This window comes from Dasypus novemcinctus, chromosome 19 (genome assembly GCF_030445035.2).
Source record: "Dasypus novemcinctus isolate mDasNov1 chromosome 19, mDasNov1.1.hap2, whole genome shotgun sequence".
Taxonomy (NCBI): Eukaryota; Metazoa; Chordata; class Mammalia; order Cingulata; family Dasypodidae; genus Dasypus; species Dasypus novemcinctus.
Window position 1 is genome coordinate 16,884,112 of NC_080691.1, and position 15,751 is coordinate 16,899,862.

Consider the following 15,751-nt stretch of genomic DNA (forward strand, 5'->3'; position numbering starts at 1 on the left):
GGTTTCCCCAAACCTGGCTCTGGTGACGCGTGTCCTTGGGACCCAGGTGGGCTCCCGGCTGGGGGCCAGCGTGTGGACAAGACCAGCAGGACTTCAGGGCGGGCAGGCACCCAGCAGAGGGGAGGGGCAGCGGGCGGCAGGGTCACGGTGCCCGAGTGCTGCAGCCGTGCCAGCGCTGCCGCGGCCCCGGAAGGCAGCAGGGCGCGGGCGTGGGGGGCCATGGAGCCGGCAGAGGCGCCAGCGGCAGCTCAGAACCCGTGCCGGGCGGCGCCTCTTCTGCCTGTCGCTCCAAAGCTGTGTGTGTCCCCAGAGGGGACGGTCAAGATATGTGACTGTCCAGCACAGGGGGCACCACTCCCCCCACGGCTGCCGGTGGGAGACAGACAGACAAGCTCTGTGTCTGGAGTATAATTTGCTTTTTAATTAGAACAACATGTGTAAATGACAGAATGCCACCGCCGCAAGCATGTGGCGGCCACAGAACGCGCGTCAAGTTCATTCTGCCCAAGGAAGGGAGGGAGGGAGCAGGCGGGGGCGGGGGCCGCTGGCCCCGGGGTCCCGCAGCGGCGGGGGCCCCGCCCGTCAGCCCGCCCGTGCCTTTTGGGCGGGAGCGAGATGGAGAAGCACAGCGCGGCAATACTCGGTCAGTCCTTCCTCGCTTAGAACGTCTGAACTCATCGAAGGTATCAAAAATATACCCTGTAAACCAACACATCACTGACACCCGCCTTTCCCGCCTGCCCCTGCGGCCACGCGGCGTGGAAAACAGTCCAGTTCCTCGGAGCGTCCGCTCGCCCAAGGCCACGCCCGGCCCTTTTGCCCGCCCGGCAGTCTCGGTGGCCAGGGCTGCCCGTGGGGCCCCGCCTGAGAGCTGGACAGGGCCTGTGTCTGTCTGTCCGGAGCGCTAAGCGGGATGGGAGGGAGGGTGCGGGGGGCTGCTAGCTCAGTTTAGACTTTGGTTCCAAATGCGTGAAGGGGGAGGCAGCGGCGTGGGAGGTGCACTGTCCTGCTTGGGTCCCTGGCCCCCCCGGCCACGGGCTTGTGGCTGCCACACGCCCCCGTGCCCCTCCCCAGCCCCCTCCCCTCCCGAGCACCAGGTAAACATCCCCTGAGTAAGGTCTGCGCAGGGCCAGCCCGGGGCGGGGTCGTAGTTAAGGCTTTAGACAGGCAAGGAGGCCGGCTTTGGGTGACAGACGGACTCAGGGGCTCCCTCCTGGTGGGGGCGGCAGGCACGCCGGGCGCCGCGCCCAGCCCCTCCCGGCCGTCACTCGCTGTCGGAGAGCGTCTCGTACTGGGAGCAGAGCAGGGGCTTGGGCTCCTCGTCCCAGGCGTGGTGGGGGCCGGCAAGGGGCCCGGCGCCCGTGGGCAGGCCTGGCGGGGGCGGGGAGGCCATGACGCCCGCCTGCAGCCGCATGATCAGGGGGTTGTAGGGGAACGGCGTGGACCCTGCGGGAGGACGGGGAGATGCCAGGAGCCCGCGGAGCAGCAGCGCCCGCCAGCCCGCTGGGCGCAGCGGGCACTGGGCCTGCCCGGCCGAGCGCATCGGGCCCGTTCTACTCCCAGGGAACGCCTCAGAAGCACCCATCCCATCTCCACCACTGCCCGGGCAGCCTCCTCGCGCCTCCTGCCCGGCCCCGGGACCTGCTCGCCCGCGGCAGAGAGCGCTTCCGGAACCCTGCGTCCTGGACACAGTGCCCTCCCCTGCACCTCGGGCCAGCGCCTTCTCCACACGGGCCTGACGCCGTGCTTGGGGCCCCAGAGGAGCGTGGCCCGGGCTGGCTGGCCCAAAGCGGGCCCCTCGCCGCGAGGAGCTGCACGGGCCAGGCCCCGAGCCCCCTCCCTGGAAGGGGCCCCTGGTCGGACGCCCACCTGCGGACGAGGGCCGGTCCTCCCAGGCGCGGTTGGTGAGCGGCGTCCGGCGGTTGCAGTCGCCCTCCGAGTGCACCGAGGAGACGGAGGGTGGCCGGTCCCCGGGCAGCAGGCCGGGGCCCGGGGACTTGGCTTTCCGGCTGCCGGGTCTGCCCGAGGCCTTGGGCTTCCCCCCACCACCTGCGGGGGACACGTGGGAACAGGGCAGGTGTGAGCGGAGCCCCCTGCCTCCCGGTCCCCTCCACGGGGGCGGGGCTCAGCCTGTTGGGGCCAGGCTGCGCCGAGCGGGGAAGCCAGCGAGGTCGACCGAATGCCTAGACCAGCCCTGTGCCCGCAGCTCGGAGGCAGCTTTCTCCAGAAGGAGTGGACGGGGGGTGGCCGGGCCACCTGCAGAGCCCTCGGGTGGCACCGCAGCCCTGCAGCAGGGCAAGGCCCAGCCATCCGTGGGCGCAGACCCTGGGTCTGGAGCCTCAGGGCCCTGGTTCGGGCTGGGTAGGGCAGGCTGCAGGCCCTCTCCACACAAGACAAGACCTGGCCACCAAGTAAGCATCCAGAAACTTCTGGGGCCTCAGTGCCCAGGCCGGACAAACGGATCTGAGACCTCTTGGCCCGGGTCCCTGCTCAGGGGTGTGTGCTGGCTTGGGGAGCTGGCTCCCCACCCCAGAGGGGCTCCCCCCCCTGGACCGAGGGACACCACGGTGGGCCCAGCAGACCTTGAACCCCAGGCCTGAGGCCAGGAGCCCGGGGGGGCCCCCGTGACCACGGGGAGCGGGTGGGTCCTCACTCTAGCCTGGTCTCCCCCCAAGAAGACAAGACGGGCCCAGAATGCCAGGGCGTCTCGGGCCACTGCCCAGCAGGGGGAAGGCAGGGCAGGGCTCGGGCAGCAGGGCGAGTGTTTTTAGAGAAGCAGGCAGCACCTGGGGCCAGTGGGGGCGCGGGCGGGCGGCGTGGACATGCGGGCCATCGGCCCGGCCTCCGATTAGCAAACCCCGGAAGGTCGCGCACGCACACAACTCAGGTCACAAGCTCCAAAGCTCGGAGGGGGTTGGTCAAAGGCACATGGAGGAGTGAAGATTAATGACACCGGGGGGGGGTGGGGGGGGGAGGCGGAAGAGGCCTGCCGACCTGGCGAGGTGAGCGGGTGGTCATTCCGTCCGTCAGCAGCAGTTATGGGCAGAGCAGCGGGCAGGCTGGCACTGGCATTCAGAGGGTTAAAAGCAGTGGCACCGAGCGGCGTGTGTTCTTCCCACTGATCATATTTACCCATAAGTGCCTTTCTAATAATTGCCTCCAGCCCCATGGTGGTGCTGGCGTGCTCCTGCACCGCCTGGCTTCTACAGGTCAAAAGGCCTGGGAGAGAGAGACGGACGGACACACAGGGGCCGGGAGGCCGAGGGCAGACCCGAGAGAGGGGACAGACAGACGGGGAGGGAGGAGAGAGGAGAAGAGAAATACACAGTGAGCACATTTCAGCAAAGCAACACGACGTCCCCCGTCCCCGCGCCCTCCCTGGGTCCTGTGAGATGGGGGGGGGGCAGGTCCCTCTAACGTGGGTCCTGGAAGCTCTCGGGACTTCCTGGGGGTGGGGGAAGGCTGGCTGGCCTCAGCCAGGTCTGCTCATTTTTCAAAGTCCCGGGGTGGCCAGTAACAGAGAGGGAAAGTGTGTGGGGAACAGAGGACAAGGGCTGCCGGAAGCTGGGGGCTCCTCGGGGCTGGGGCGGTGGTCTCCTGCCTGCTGGCCCCGGGCCCCAGCTGACCACCCCCCCAGGAGCCACAGGATTGAAAGAGGTGCAGAGAGGGGGAGGCGGGGGTAGGGGTGGCAGCCATGCAGTTACCGTGCGCGGGGGGCAGCGCGGAGCTCAGACAGCAAGGCCCACCCACCCTGCCGGCCTGGCCCCGCCTTCCGGGGGACAGAAAAGGTCAAGAGCCAGGGCAGAGGGCCCTGCGCGGCTCGGGGCCCTGTGGCCTTCGCAGCCTGCCTTCCCCTTCCTCTGCCTCGCGCTCCGGGGACCACGCCGGGGGCGCCTGCAGACCCCGGATCCACTGCTCCCCTCGGCAGTTTTATTAAATTGGACTCTGCGTCCACGGGCCTCCAGCCAACCCCGGCCGGCTCTGCCTGCTGCGGCACCGGGTCCCTGAATCTCCAACCTTCGCCCCAGCCGGCCGGCTGAGTACCGAGCAGGCCCAGCTACGAGGGATGACACCGGCTGGTGGCCCCAGGGCTCCCGCGAGGCCCGGAGTGGCACAGCCACTGGGAAAAGCACATTTCTGCAGGAACGTGTTTTCTTCCTTTGAGCGTCAAGCTCATTTGCAGCCAAGGCTGCACATGCCCCCTCAGTGAGAAGCGTGTGTCTGTGTCTTTTCGACACCTCTAAAATAAGGCTGTGCTCATTAAGGAAACCCCCACTGGGGGTGTGTGCCGAAAAAAAACTGCCGTTTGGAGGGTGGAGGTGGCGTGGTGGCAGCGCCACGTGGCGACGCGCGTGCTAACAGCACTGCAGCCTCCTTCCAGGCTGCCTGGAAGCTCCATGGAACTGTTCGACAAACGTGGGCTTGCCATTAAGAGCTGAGAGCCTGACCCTTTCTCCGCTGATAAAGGCCAGGCTGGCAACGGGGGCTCAGCAGCAGGGACTGGGGTGGAAAAAAAACCCGTGTGTGGACTACAACTGCTTTTAAAAAAACCGAACATATGGTTTCACGCGAATCTTACCACCTAGGTCAAGTTCAGAACATTCTAGAAACATTCATTTGTAACCATCTGGCTGTTTCGACTGAATTGTCTCCTTCCCCTTGCCTGAGGTCCAGCTGTGCCCGGCCGGGGTCCCACGTTCCCTGCCCTCCAGCCAGTCCCCTCTCTGGGGGGGCCCTCCCAGGCGTCCTTCACATGTGTCCCTGGGAGGCCAGCACGTGTCCCGCCCCCTGTGGCCTGAGGCCCGCCCCGAAGGAACCTGGGGGGCGTGGGAGCGAGCACGCCGCACTTGCCCTGCTCTGCGGGGCCGGGGGCCAGGGCTGCCCACGCGGGGTCCTGGTGGGTGCTTCTCTGTGCCGCTCCCCCAGTCCCTTTCAGGGTGATGCCACCCCCACCGGGGAGGTTGGGGCCCAACTCCAAGGGCCCTACGACCACAGTGTCCTAGGACGGCAAGTTGTCACGTCAGCCCGAGGGTTCCGCGCTTGCCTCTGCAATTTAGCCGCAGCAGTTTTGGCCAAAGTTGAGGTGCCCGCCGGCTCAGGCTTTCTTCCACAAGTGAACCTGATGCTCTTGCTAGAAACAACAGGCCCTGGACCGTGGAAGCCCTGGGCGCCCCAAGCACTGGCCCCAATCCTGTGCTGAGAGGCCGGCGAGCACGGGTGCTGGCAGCTGGCTGAGCGCGAGCCCCGGGGGCCCGGTGGCTCCCCGTCGGGGGGCGGCTCTTCCTGCGGCGCGTGTCTGGAGCCCCCCCGCAGGCTCCCTGTCCCCGGGTCCCCGGCTCCCCAGCTCCCCGGCTCCCTGAGCTCCTCCTCGCCTGCCCCACGCCCGCCCCCGGGGGCCGCAGGGACGGGGAGGCCAGCGGCTCACCTGCGGGCTCCCCTGCCCCGGTGGCGGCAGGCATGTTGAAGATCTCGGTCCCCGGCTGGCCGACGGCTGGCAAGGGACGACAAGCGGGTGAGGCCCTGTCCCCACTGCCCCCGGCCTAGGCCAGGCGCGTCCTTTTCGGTGACGACTGACTCGGGGCCTGGGGCAGGCCTGTGCCTCTGCATTCCCCAGCAGCTCCTGCAGCCCTTGGGCCCTGGAACTCCCAGCCTGGGCCTGCTCCAGCTGCAGAAGCTGCAAAGCCCCCAAACCTCCCTGGCTAAGGAGGCTTCCCGGGGAGGGACCCTGATAGATTCTCACTCAGGCACCCTCTTCAGGTGCCGTGCGGAGGGTCGGGGGCAAAACCAGGGCCTTACATCCCGCCGCCCCACGCACCGAGGAGAAACCTCAGACGTCATCACTGGCAACAGGAGGTGCCCGAACCCCGGCCTTGGGGCCCAACCAGACCTGACGCCTGGGGTGGCACCTGGGTCAGCACGTGTCAAGTGGCTGTGAGGTGCCAGGCAGTCTGGGGCACGTATATTCTGTGCTGAGAAGCACCCGCGCAGAGACTGGCCAGTGATGAGAACTGGGGTGCGCGCGTGGGCCGCAGGCTGCGGGAGAGGCGGGCGGCACGGCCACGCGGCTTTGGAAAGTGCGGACGGCTCCCACCCCACGCGCCAGTCAGCAGGCCCCTTACTGTATTCCGGCTCGTTCCGGTTGTGGGTGTTGAGCTTCTTGTTGATCTCCTGCTTCTTCGACTTGACCATGGCGGAGTTGCTCTCCGTCAGCTTGCTGAAGAACGCCGGGGGCTGGCTGGTGTTGCCTGGAGATTTGGAGCCCATTCTGCTGTGAGGATCAGACACCCCCAGATCAGCTCGTTCAGTGCCGAGCTTGCACGACTCTAATGATGGGGAGCTCACCACCTACGCTGCCTGAGAAACGTCCAGCCACACTTCTCCCGCCCATGGCTGCATCCGACCTCTCTTAAATGTCTTCTAAAATCTTATCTGCAGCGAGTAGAAAGCTAAGGCTTAAAATGTGCAGAGTTTCTATTGGGGTGAGGAACTTTCGGTAAGAGACGGTGGTGATGGCATCAGGACATCGTGAATGTGACGAGCAGCCCTGAACTCTGTATTTGAACGTGGTTAGAAGGGGAAATTTTAGATTGTAGTGTATGTTACTACAATAAAGGTTTTAAAAATCCTTGGAGCCAGAAAACGTAAACATGAACTCTAAGTTAACCCACGGACTACAGGTAATGTACGTTTTTACAAAGGTGCTGTCACAAAAAAACGAAATCTTAGCTGCAGGGCCCGCCTCCTGGGCTCAGCTCTCTGGGGGCTCCGGCAGCCCTGGGGGCCGCCCCTGCTCCCTGCCGGGCCCGACCCTGGGAAGGAGCCTCAGGAGCCGGGCGCGAGCTCCCGTCGCGCTCCCCGCCAGTACACCCGGCCCTCCGCAGGACGGCGCACGGCTGCGCGAGCCCCCCGGCGACTGCGGGCAGCTTCCTTGCTGGGTCGGACGCTGCCAGCCCCCGCAGGGCCGCACGTACCCAGGCTCCGTGTGCTCCCCGCCCCGGTACAGCAGTGGGTGCATGGCGCCCCGGGGGTGCTCCGACAGGCCCTCGGGCGGGGACACGGGCTCGATGGCGTCCTCGCTGCCGCCCAGGGCCGAGGTCTTGCTTGGCTCCGGAGACCTGGACAGAGAGGGGGGGTCAGGGCCCCCTCTAGGCAAGCACCGCCCCCCGCCCCACAACCCTGCTTGCCCTGACCCGGGGCTGCGTTAGTCTCTCCACCTGTGAAACGGGTGACAACGCCGCCCACACCTGCGGCGGTCGCGGGGAGGCTCTGGGCTGAGGTGGGGAGCGTGGAGATCATTTAGATCAGGGCCTGGAACCCGGGGAGCTCTCCCGCAGCAGCTGCGGGCCCCGCTTGCCAAGCCTCAGTTTCCCCCCTTGCCCCGCCCAAGCCCGAGCCTGTCCGCAGCACACGGCCTGCCGGCCGCCTGGCTCACCTCCTGCCGCCCTCGCTGTGCGGGGAGCCGCGGGCCGGCGTGCCGTGAGCAGGCGGGAGGTAGAGGTCGCTGGGTGCCCGGCGGAGGTCGAGCACAGGGCAGCTGGCCCCTGGGAAGGAGTACAGCGGCGCAGGCAGGGGGGCGCCGAGCTGCTGCGGGTGGTGCCGCGTGTAATCCTGCGTGATGACCTCCTGTGGGGAGGGGGAGGCGCGGGGTCAGGGGCTGCGGGCCCTGGGGGCTGGGTGGTGGCCTCGGGGGACCAGCCGGCCCACCCGCTCTGGGCCCCCGTGTGCACGGGCCGAGGCCTTGGTCGGCCGTGCCTCTCACCCGCGGGCCCTACGTGGGCTCAGTCTCATTGGTGAGCCATCTTTAGTTTTTGCGAAACCAGTACCCAGAACAGTCGCTCGTGTGGAGACCCCAGCGAGCCGACTTTCCCAGAACAGGGCGGCCTCTTAACGGGCAGCTCGCACCCGCACGGGGCGCCTCGGCTGGAGGGAGGCAGCGGCTCTGGTGCCTGAACTGAGACACTGAGCATCCTGGGAGGGCTTGCCCTCGCCAGCCCCCTGGGTCCCCGGGCCAACCTGTTGGGACTCAGTTTACCCACTAGACCACGGGGCTTCGTCTGGTCTCCTCCCACCCTAGTCTGGCCCCTGTGCTGGGAGCTAAGGCAGCGAGGGGGCAGAGAAGAGGTAGTTACACTGATGTGCTGTGCCAGGGTGACCACCCGCTGGTGACCCTTGACCCCCGGCGTGGGCTGCAGCAACGGGCTGGACGAGGGCTGGCTCTCGGGCAGTGGCCGCAGGTGTGGGAGGTGGGCCGCCTCACTGCCGAGCTTCACGGGGCCTGTGGGCAGAGCAGAGGGGTCAGGGGGCGTCTGCCCTGGTCCCCTGCAGAGCAGGGCCCCGTGCCTCAGTTTCCCCCTACTGACTGGCCCTCTCCGCTAGAGCCGAGGGGGGTACCTGGCTGCTTGTGCCGCAGCTCCCCCTCCAGGTGGCTCTTGTCGAGCTCCTCGAGGTGCTTGGGGAGCCCCTTGTCATGGGTCAGGCTGGGTGAGCTCACGGGGCTGATGGGCTCCACCCCATCGGGGCTGTAGCTGCTGCCATGGTAACCTACGGCAGGACGGAGGCGCACGTCGGGCATGGCGGGCATGCACGGGGCCATCCCTCCCAGGCCAAGCGGGCTGGGGGCCCAGGGGGAGCCAGGGGGGCACAGGCCAGTGTGAGGCGCTGCTGGCCGGGGAGGACGCCGCCAGAGGGGCGTGCGCGTGCCCACGCCGAGGCGGGAAGGAACGCAGCACCTGGGACACGGGTGGCAGGAGGGACGAGCCTTCGGGCCAAGGGGTGTGGCCGTGGGGGCTGTGAGGGACTCCCCGATCCCAGGCCCAGCCCCAGCAGCCCCCGGCCCGGGCGCAAGGACCTGCCAGGGGCGGGCCGGCAAGGGGCACGCGGGGCCGGAGCAGGAGGCGGGGTCCTGCGAGGCCCCAGCTGGAGAGCGCGGGTGCTGCCCGCCCCGCCCCGTACGCCCCAGTCTCCTCCACATCAGACTAGATGGACACACGGCAGCAGGCAAACGTCACCCCGAGTCCAGCGCAGCCCCACTCCCTGCTCCCCCCCGGTGAAGGCGCCACGGGGGGGGATGGGAGGCACGGTCGGAGTCAAATCAGAGTCATTCATTCCAGGGAAGGAAAATAAAAAAGTCATGATAAAACGATGTGCAAATGATGAGGAGCCCTGCCCGGGGAGGGGGCGCGGCGGCAGCCGAGGATGCGCCGGAGCGTGCGATCGACGACGGGGTTTCAAACCAAAATGCCGAAAACCAACAAAAAATGGGGGGGCGGGGGGGATAAGAAGCCGAGATCTGCAAGTATCTTTAGGCCGCGGGACGGGGGGCCGGGGCTCTTACCGTCGCGAGGGGGGTCGACGGCCAGCGCACCTCCTTCCCGCGGCCCCTTATCGTGAGCAATTTGACGCATGATTATCGCGTCTATGAAGGTGGCCGCTGTCAGAGTGGTCTTACCCAGAGAGCGCAGTTCCAGTTCCTGGATGGAAAAGGGTTTACTTGGAGTCTTTTCCCGGGGCAGGTCCGCGGCCGAGGCGGGCAGCGCCGGCTGGTCCAGGGCGGCGTGGTGGGCAGCGAGGCTCTTGGCCGGGGCGCGGGCGATGGCCGCGTGGCTGGAGCCGGGGGGCGGCGGGGGGCGCGGCTCGGCGCCCTTGCCGGGGGAGGAGGCGGGCTCGAGTCCGGGGCGGGCGGGGGGCTTGGCGAGGAAGGCGTGGCCGGCGTCGGCGCGGGGCCTCTCGGGCCGGGCTGTCCGCGAGGCCTCCTTGGGCAGCAGGACGGGCTCCACGAGCGCGGGGTAGACCCCGTCGAGGGCGCCGCCCAGCGGGCAGTGCGCGGCGGGCGGGAAGGTGGCGGCCGGGCGCACGGGCGAGGAGGTGGCGGTGGACCTGGGGGAGGGGGCGGGGGTCAGCGGCGCGGGCCTCCCTGCCTCCGACACCTGGCGGAGGCCGCTCCGGAGCCGCCGCGGCCCTCCCGGCTCCAGGGGATCCTGCGCGCCTGCCTGGCCTGCCGGCCGCTTGGCCTCGCAAATCGCCGGAGCCCTGCCCCGGGGCAGACGCGGGGGACAGCAGCGCCTGTCCTGGTCGGGGGACAGCCCCAGAGGACGTTAGCAGAGTTAGCTAACAGGCCAGGAAGGTTCTGGCCCGGGGATGGGGGTCGGAGGGGAGGGAGGGGGGCAGAGCCACCCCCTGCGGCTCCCAGGGCTGCATCCTGTCCCCTTGGCCCCGCGTGCTCTCCTCGTCCAGCAGGGCCGACTTGGGCTGCTCTCGAGGCTGACGAGCCCCTGCCTCCAGGCAGCCTTCCCTGACTGCCACCCCAGAAAGGCAGTGCCGGGCAGGAGCCCCACAGCAGACTGCTGCCAAAACAGAAGGTACGGATGCACAACTTCTGGCCCTCGGGGTGGCTACGGGGGTGAAAATAATCCCCATTTTACAAGGAAGGAGACTGAGGCACGGGGATTCAAGCTGCTTTCCCAAGGCCCCACAGGTAGCCAGGCCACAGCGCCAGGACACCAACACGAGCTGGCCCACGCGACCCGGCCCTCGAGCCCAGGGCTTCCGCGAGGAGGACGCACACCTGCCCCGACCCCCGCTCGGGCCCGGCCGCCGGCTGCCTTCGGGGAAGGGCTTACTTTCCCAGGGCATTTGCTAGTGGGCTGTGCACCTGCAGCCGGGCGTCCCCGGCTCGAGGCGGCGCTGGGGCAAGGCCGGGCCGCCTGCCACCTGTGGGCGCGTGCTTTGGGCTGGCACTGGGCAGGGAGGGCCCCCCCACGCCCCCACTCCCCAGGCAAGCAGCCCAGTGTCCGTGGGCCTGTCTGCAGAGGGCAGCCTGGGCCTCAGGAAAGCGGCGAGTGGGTCTTCCATCTTGGGGAGCTTTTGGGTCTGGACCCTGTCGGGTTTGGGGGGTCCCAGGAGAACCTCAGCCCGCAGCCCTCCTCAGGCTCCCCCTCTCCGGCAGGTACAACCCCCGAACCAGGCGGCCTGCCTGCCCATCGTCCACCCCCGCCCTGCCTGCCCGGGCCCCAGCCCCCCGGCCCGCCCGGCCCACCTCAGGACCGTGGGCGCGCTGGGCTCCACGGCGGTGACGACGCCCTTGGCGCCCGTGTTGTGCAGCACGCTGGGCCTCTGCTGGATGGCGTCCTGGGTCCGCGGCGAGACGGGCGAGTGCTGGTGGCTGTGCGCGTGGGAGGCGGGCCGGCTGCCCCCACCGCCGCTGCTCTGCTCCGTACCTGGCGACAGGCTGCGACGTCAGGGGCGGGCCCCATGGGCCCCCGCGCCCCCAGGGCGCCCCCGGGGTGGGTCCCTGAGCCCTACCGGGTCTCCAGATGGGCGCGTGCTCCACCGTGGCGGTGGACGTGAGGATGGACTTCTCCCGCTCACGCTCGCGCTCCGATGAGGACGTCGCGGTCGGTTTTGGTAAGTGAGTGGGGCCTCCTGGAAAACCGAAGGCCCGAGACTCAGCCCCTGGCCCCGGAAAGGCCCGGCGGGTCCTCTGGGGTGCCGTGCCACCCGCCCCGGACCCCGGGGCTCAGGCCCTACCTGGGGAGAGCGGGGAGCTGCTGTGCCGGCTGCCAAAAGGCTGGGGTGTGCTGGGGAGGTAGGCGAGGCGGTCCATGGTGGCGGGCGTGCCTGGCGTTGGGGGCACCAGCACGGGCAGGTGTGGCACTTGGGACAGGTCGATGATGCCTGCAGGGGGTGGGGGGGGTGGGCGTTGGCGCCTCCGCGTAAGAGCAGTGAAGTGCCTGCCAGTGCCCCGCACGCCTCCCCCACCTTCCCGCTGCCAAGCCTGGCTGTCCTGAGAGCTGCGTCCTGACAGCCTGGCAGTGCTGAGCCTAGAAGAAGCCATTCTCGGCAGCAGCATCTCAGCGTGGCCTTCGCGAACACTCCTGGCACTCCCGTCTCCTGCTCAAGGCCCTCTGTTCAAACCCCTAGCTGGCTTCCAACCCCTAGCTGGCTGCACCCCAACTGCTCCTGGGTCACTGCAGAACGGCACTGCGGAAGCACTCCCAGGGGACACCCCTTTACCAGGCACGCGCCGGGCGACCACAAGCTGCTCCCTAATCAGAGCGCCCAAGGAGCTTATCTATCGAGGGTGCGCATAGGTGCACGTACGCTCGCCGTGTAGACGAGCCGGCGGCATGCACCACGTACCCCTGGCAGGTGAGCGCCTGGCCAGGGCGCACGCTGACGCCTGCTGGCGGCACGGGCCCACGTTTCTACAGGAACACGCCCAGGTGGTGTGCCCCTGGGGGCGGTGTCCCGGCACACTGCTGAGCCAGGGTCCGCCCACCCCACCCACCTCGCGGGCCAGCGGCGTAGTTGAGCGCCAGTGAGGACTCGCGGGGTGAGAGGCCGCGGAGCATGTCTGCACGCTGGGCCATGGCGGTGGCTGCGTTGTGGTGCATCTGCTGCGAGGTGATGTAGTCGTTGATAATCGTCTGGCGGTTCTCCAGGGCCGCCGTGTCGGGGTAGCCGCGGATGAGGTAAGGCGGGTACAGGTGCGGGTAGGTGGGGTTGGGGGCCAGGTGCCGGGGCAGGTAGTAGGCAGCAGCTGTGGGGAGAGGGGCGCAAGGGTCAGGCCGGCCCACGCCTCATGCACCTGCCGCCAGGGCCCCTCCCACTTACACGCACAGCTCCCCCACCCATCCCCAAACAGAGCCGAGGACCCCAAAGGAGAACACGCGCTCCCCAAAATGTGCCCGTCCTGCTGCAATGTTCTCCGCCTGAAGTTCTCCCAAATCTGGGCCTCCAAAAGGGGGGTCACTTGTATCCCTAAGGGATGCTTCCTTTCAAAAGAAGCTCGCGGGAAGCGATGGTGGCTCAACTGACAGAGCATCCGCCTACTACATGGAGGGTGCAGGGTTCAAACCCAGGGCCTCCTGACCCGTGTGGAGAGCTGGCCCACGCGTAAGGAATGCGCCCCGCAAAGAGAGCCACCCCACATGAATAAAAAAGCGCAGCGCCCCCAGGAGTGGCGCTGCACACACTGACACAGCAAGATGATGCAACAAATTAGAAAGAGGCGCAGTTCCCCAGGGCCGCTGTATAATGCAAGTGGACACAGAAGAACACACGGCGAATGGACACAGAGAGTAGACAATGGGGGGGAAGGGGAGAGAAATAAATAAAATAAATCTTTAAAAAAAGGAAAAAAAAGGGAGATTGTGATAAGTACTTCCCAGACACGCATGGGGGTGGTGGGGTGACATAAGTTTACGGTTTTTACCATTCACTTATCCTTTATGCATATTCACATATGAATGACAGAGTTCAATTAGAGTTTTTGTAAATAAAAAAGACTTTGAAATCACACCAGTTTGGGAAAGGCGCACACTCGAGCCCTCTTTCAAAGTGCCCCAGAGCCTATTTGCAACCTTAAAGGCTCTAGTAAGTCCCGCAGAGAAGGAAGTCACTGGAAACTGTTCAGCCCAGCGTGTCCGTCAGGCTGCAGCCATTCTGCTCCGAGCTCAACTGTATACCTGCCTGCAGTGGGGTCCCCGGGCCTCGGGTTCCCCATCTAGAGGAGCCTGGCTGAGGCCCAAGGAGCCCTGGCTGACGCTGACGCGGTCCCCAGGGCTCCGCGCACGGAGCTTCCCGCTGGCCGCGGGGTCCGTGGAGCCGGGGTCATACCTGCGTCCAGCGGGATCCCGCGGGAGATGGAGGCGGGGTCGAAGGCCAGCGGAATGTGGCTGCGGTACAGGTCCACGCCGCTCACACCCCGCAGCAGGTGCTCGTAGGGCGAGAGGGGGTGCGGGTGGTGCTCGGGCACGGCGCTGTGGGGGGACTTGGCGATCTCCCGGGGCGTGGACGTCAGCTTCCGGTCCTGGGACGCCTTGCTGGCTGCGAGGCCGCCTGCAGGGACGGCAGACCGGGGGGGGGGGCGTCAGCCCTCTGGGGCCCCGCTGGCACCCCACAGCCGGGGCTGGAGGCCAGCGCTCCTGGGAAGCCCGAGCCGGGGTTTGGGGGTCCCGGGAGCTGGGGCCACGCCTATTGGTTCAGGCACTTCATTCTTTTCAGTTCTTCGCCTCTTCTTTCTTTCACTCGTTCATTCCTTCAGCCAGGAAAGAGCTGGGAAGCCCTAGCTAGTGGGCCACACTGCCCTGGGAGGTGGGGTACCCCAGCAAGCAAGACCACAGTCCCGGCGCCCACGGAGCTGGGAGTCAGTGGGCGAGTCAGATGACAGACCAGCAGACAGGGAAGGTTTCAGGGGGAGAAATGCTCTGGAGAAAACGTCCGCGCAACAGGACGGACCCAGTACGGGGGTTTGGTCGTAAAAAGCCTCCCTGAGGATTTAACGTTTGAACAGAGACAGGAGGGATGAGAAGGGGGTACTTAGGTGGATGTGACAGGCGGGACATGGCAGGCAGGGTCTGAGCGCGGAACAAGCTGTGTGGTCAAGGGACAGAAAGAAAGCGGGTCAGGCAGGCCGAGCCCGGGTCCTTGGAGAGTGAGGGACAGCGAGCCCAGCCCCGAGGCCAGGGCCAGAGGGGCTGGGGCTTTTTCTGAGAGCAGTGGGAAGTCACAGGAAGGCCTGAGTTTTCTAAGGATGAATCTGGGTGCCACCTGGCCGTGGCGGGACGAGAGAGGACTTGGGGCAGCAGGGCAGGGGGAGGCGGTGGGGGCCAGGGGGAGCGGACACCATGCCGCCAATGGGCTGGGCGCGGCGGAGAGGGTGGCGCCCGAGCCGACGGGGGGACGGGGCACCGGGGGAGCCCAGCCCGTGCCCATGCCCACTCACCCTCCTGCAGGCGCGGGGTGGGCTCCCGCGTGGTCACGGGCGAGCCGCGTGGGAGGTGGCCGGTGAAGGGCGCCCCATGCTCCTCGTAGGCTAGCGGGCTCTGCCGCGGCTTGCCCAGCTCGGGCACGATGATGGGCGCGCCCCGCGTGATGGAGCCGCCCGCGCTGCTGCCGGGCCCCGGCCGGCCCTTCAGGCTCTCCTCGTAGCAGGCTCGCTCCAGCGCCCGGGCGTCCACCATCACGTCCAGCGGGTGCACAGGCGGGAAGGTGCGGCCCGGGCTGCCGATGATGGAGCGCACGTCGTGCTTCTTGGAGCCGGCGGAGGGGGCGCCGGTGTCGTACTTGAGCGGGGTTCCCTGCGGGGCGGGGGGTGGCGTGAGCCTTGGCCCCAGCTGGGGACGAGCGGGCTGCGGGGCCGTGCCAGAAGGCCCCCGGGCAGCGGGCAGCCCTGCTGGGGCTGGCGCTGGCCCTCGGCTGGCCCTGGGGCTTTCCGCCAAAGCCTTCCCCTCTCAGCCTGGGGGTGACGCTAAAGCAGACCTCCGGGTCCCCTGCGAGGCACCCCCGCCCTGCTGTCGCGTGTGGGGAGCCCTGGGTACGGCGGGTCCCGGGCCCTAGCAGGCCCAGACTCTCCTCATGTAAGAAGGGCCGAGCTCCCTCTGCAGGGGAGCGCCCTCGTTCTCACGAGAGGGCCCTCTAGAGTCAGGCTGCCCGCTTCCCACAGCGCGGTCCCGCCGATGGCGCCAGAGCTGCCTCCCCGGGCGCTCGGCGACCTCCTGCCGTGTCCGCTTCCGGCCCGCCTGCTTCGGGGCCTTGGCCCCTCCTGGGACCCCCCCCCCCACCGTTCCCCTGCCTCTCACAGCCACCAGCCTCCTTCTTCCTTTGTATCGGCCACCCCGACCACGTGAAGGGGCAGTGGCCCTTTGTGGGTTCCCGCTGACCAGCTCCTCACACCGTCGGAGCTGAACTAACATGCTGGGGCCTCTCAGGGGGCTGGAGCCGCGGAGCGGGGCCTCCCACTGGTGGGAGA

The 15,751-nt window shown here is 67.7% G+C and overlaps 1 protein-coding gene across 18 annotated transcripts in view; it reads right to left on the bottom strand.

Annotated features, from left to right (window-relative positions):
• Nucleotides 1-401: 401 nt before the first annotated feature.
• NCOR2 (nuclear receptor corepressor 2) overlaps nt 402-15,751 on the bottom strand; it is a 158,774-nt gene continuing 143,424 nt past the window's right edge. For 6 of the 18 annotated variants that reach the window (XM_058281238.2, XM_058281237.2, XM_058281239.2 and 3 more), the window contains 16 exons: nt 14,726-15,080; nt 13,618-13,839; nt 12,287-12,538; nt 11,527-11,673; nt 11,302-11,421; nt 11,036-11,216; nt 9,335-9,876; nt 8,392-8,541; nt 8,130-8,275; nt 7,433-7,623; nt 6,972-7,115; nt 6,120-6,268; nt 5,426-5,491; nt 2,995-3,219; nt 1,870-2,049; nt 402-1,446 (listed from right to left, as the gene is read on the bottom strand). In XM_058281238.2, coding sequence (XP_058137221.1) covers nt 1,265-1,446; nt 1,870-2,049; nt 2,995-3,219; nt 5,426-5,491; nt 6,120-6,268; nt 6,972-7,115; nt 7,433-7,623; nt 8,130-8,275; nt 8,392-8,541; nt 9,335-9,876; nt 11,036-11,216; nt 11,302-11,421; nt 11,527-11,673; nt 12,287-12,538; nt 13,618-13,839; nt 14,726-15,080 — 3,252 coding nt within the window. In that variant the 3' untranslated portion in view covers nt 402-1,264. The other 12 variants (XM_058281243.2, XM_058281253.2, XM_058281245.2 and 9 more) reach the window with 7 other exon arrangements.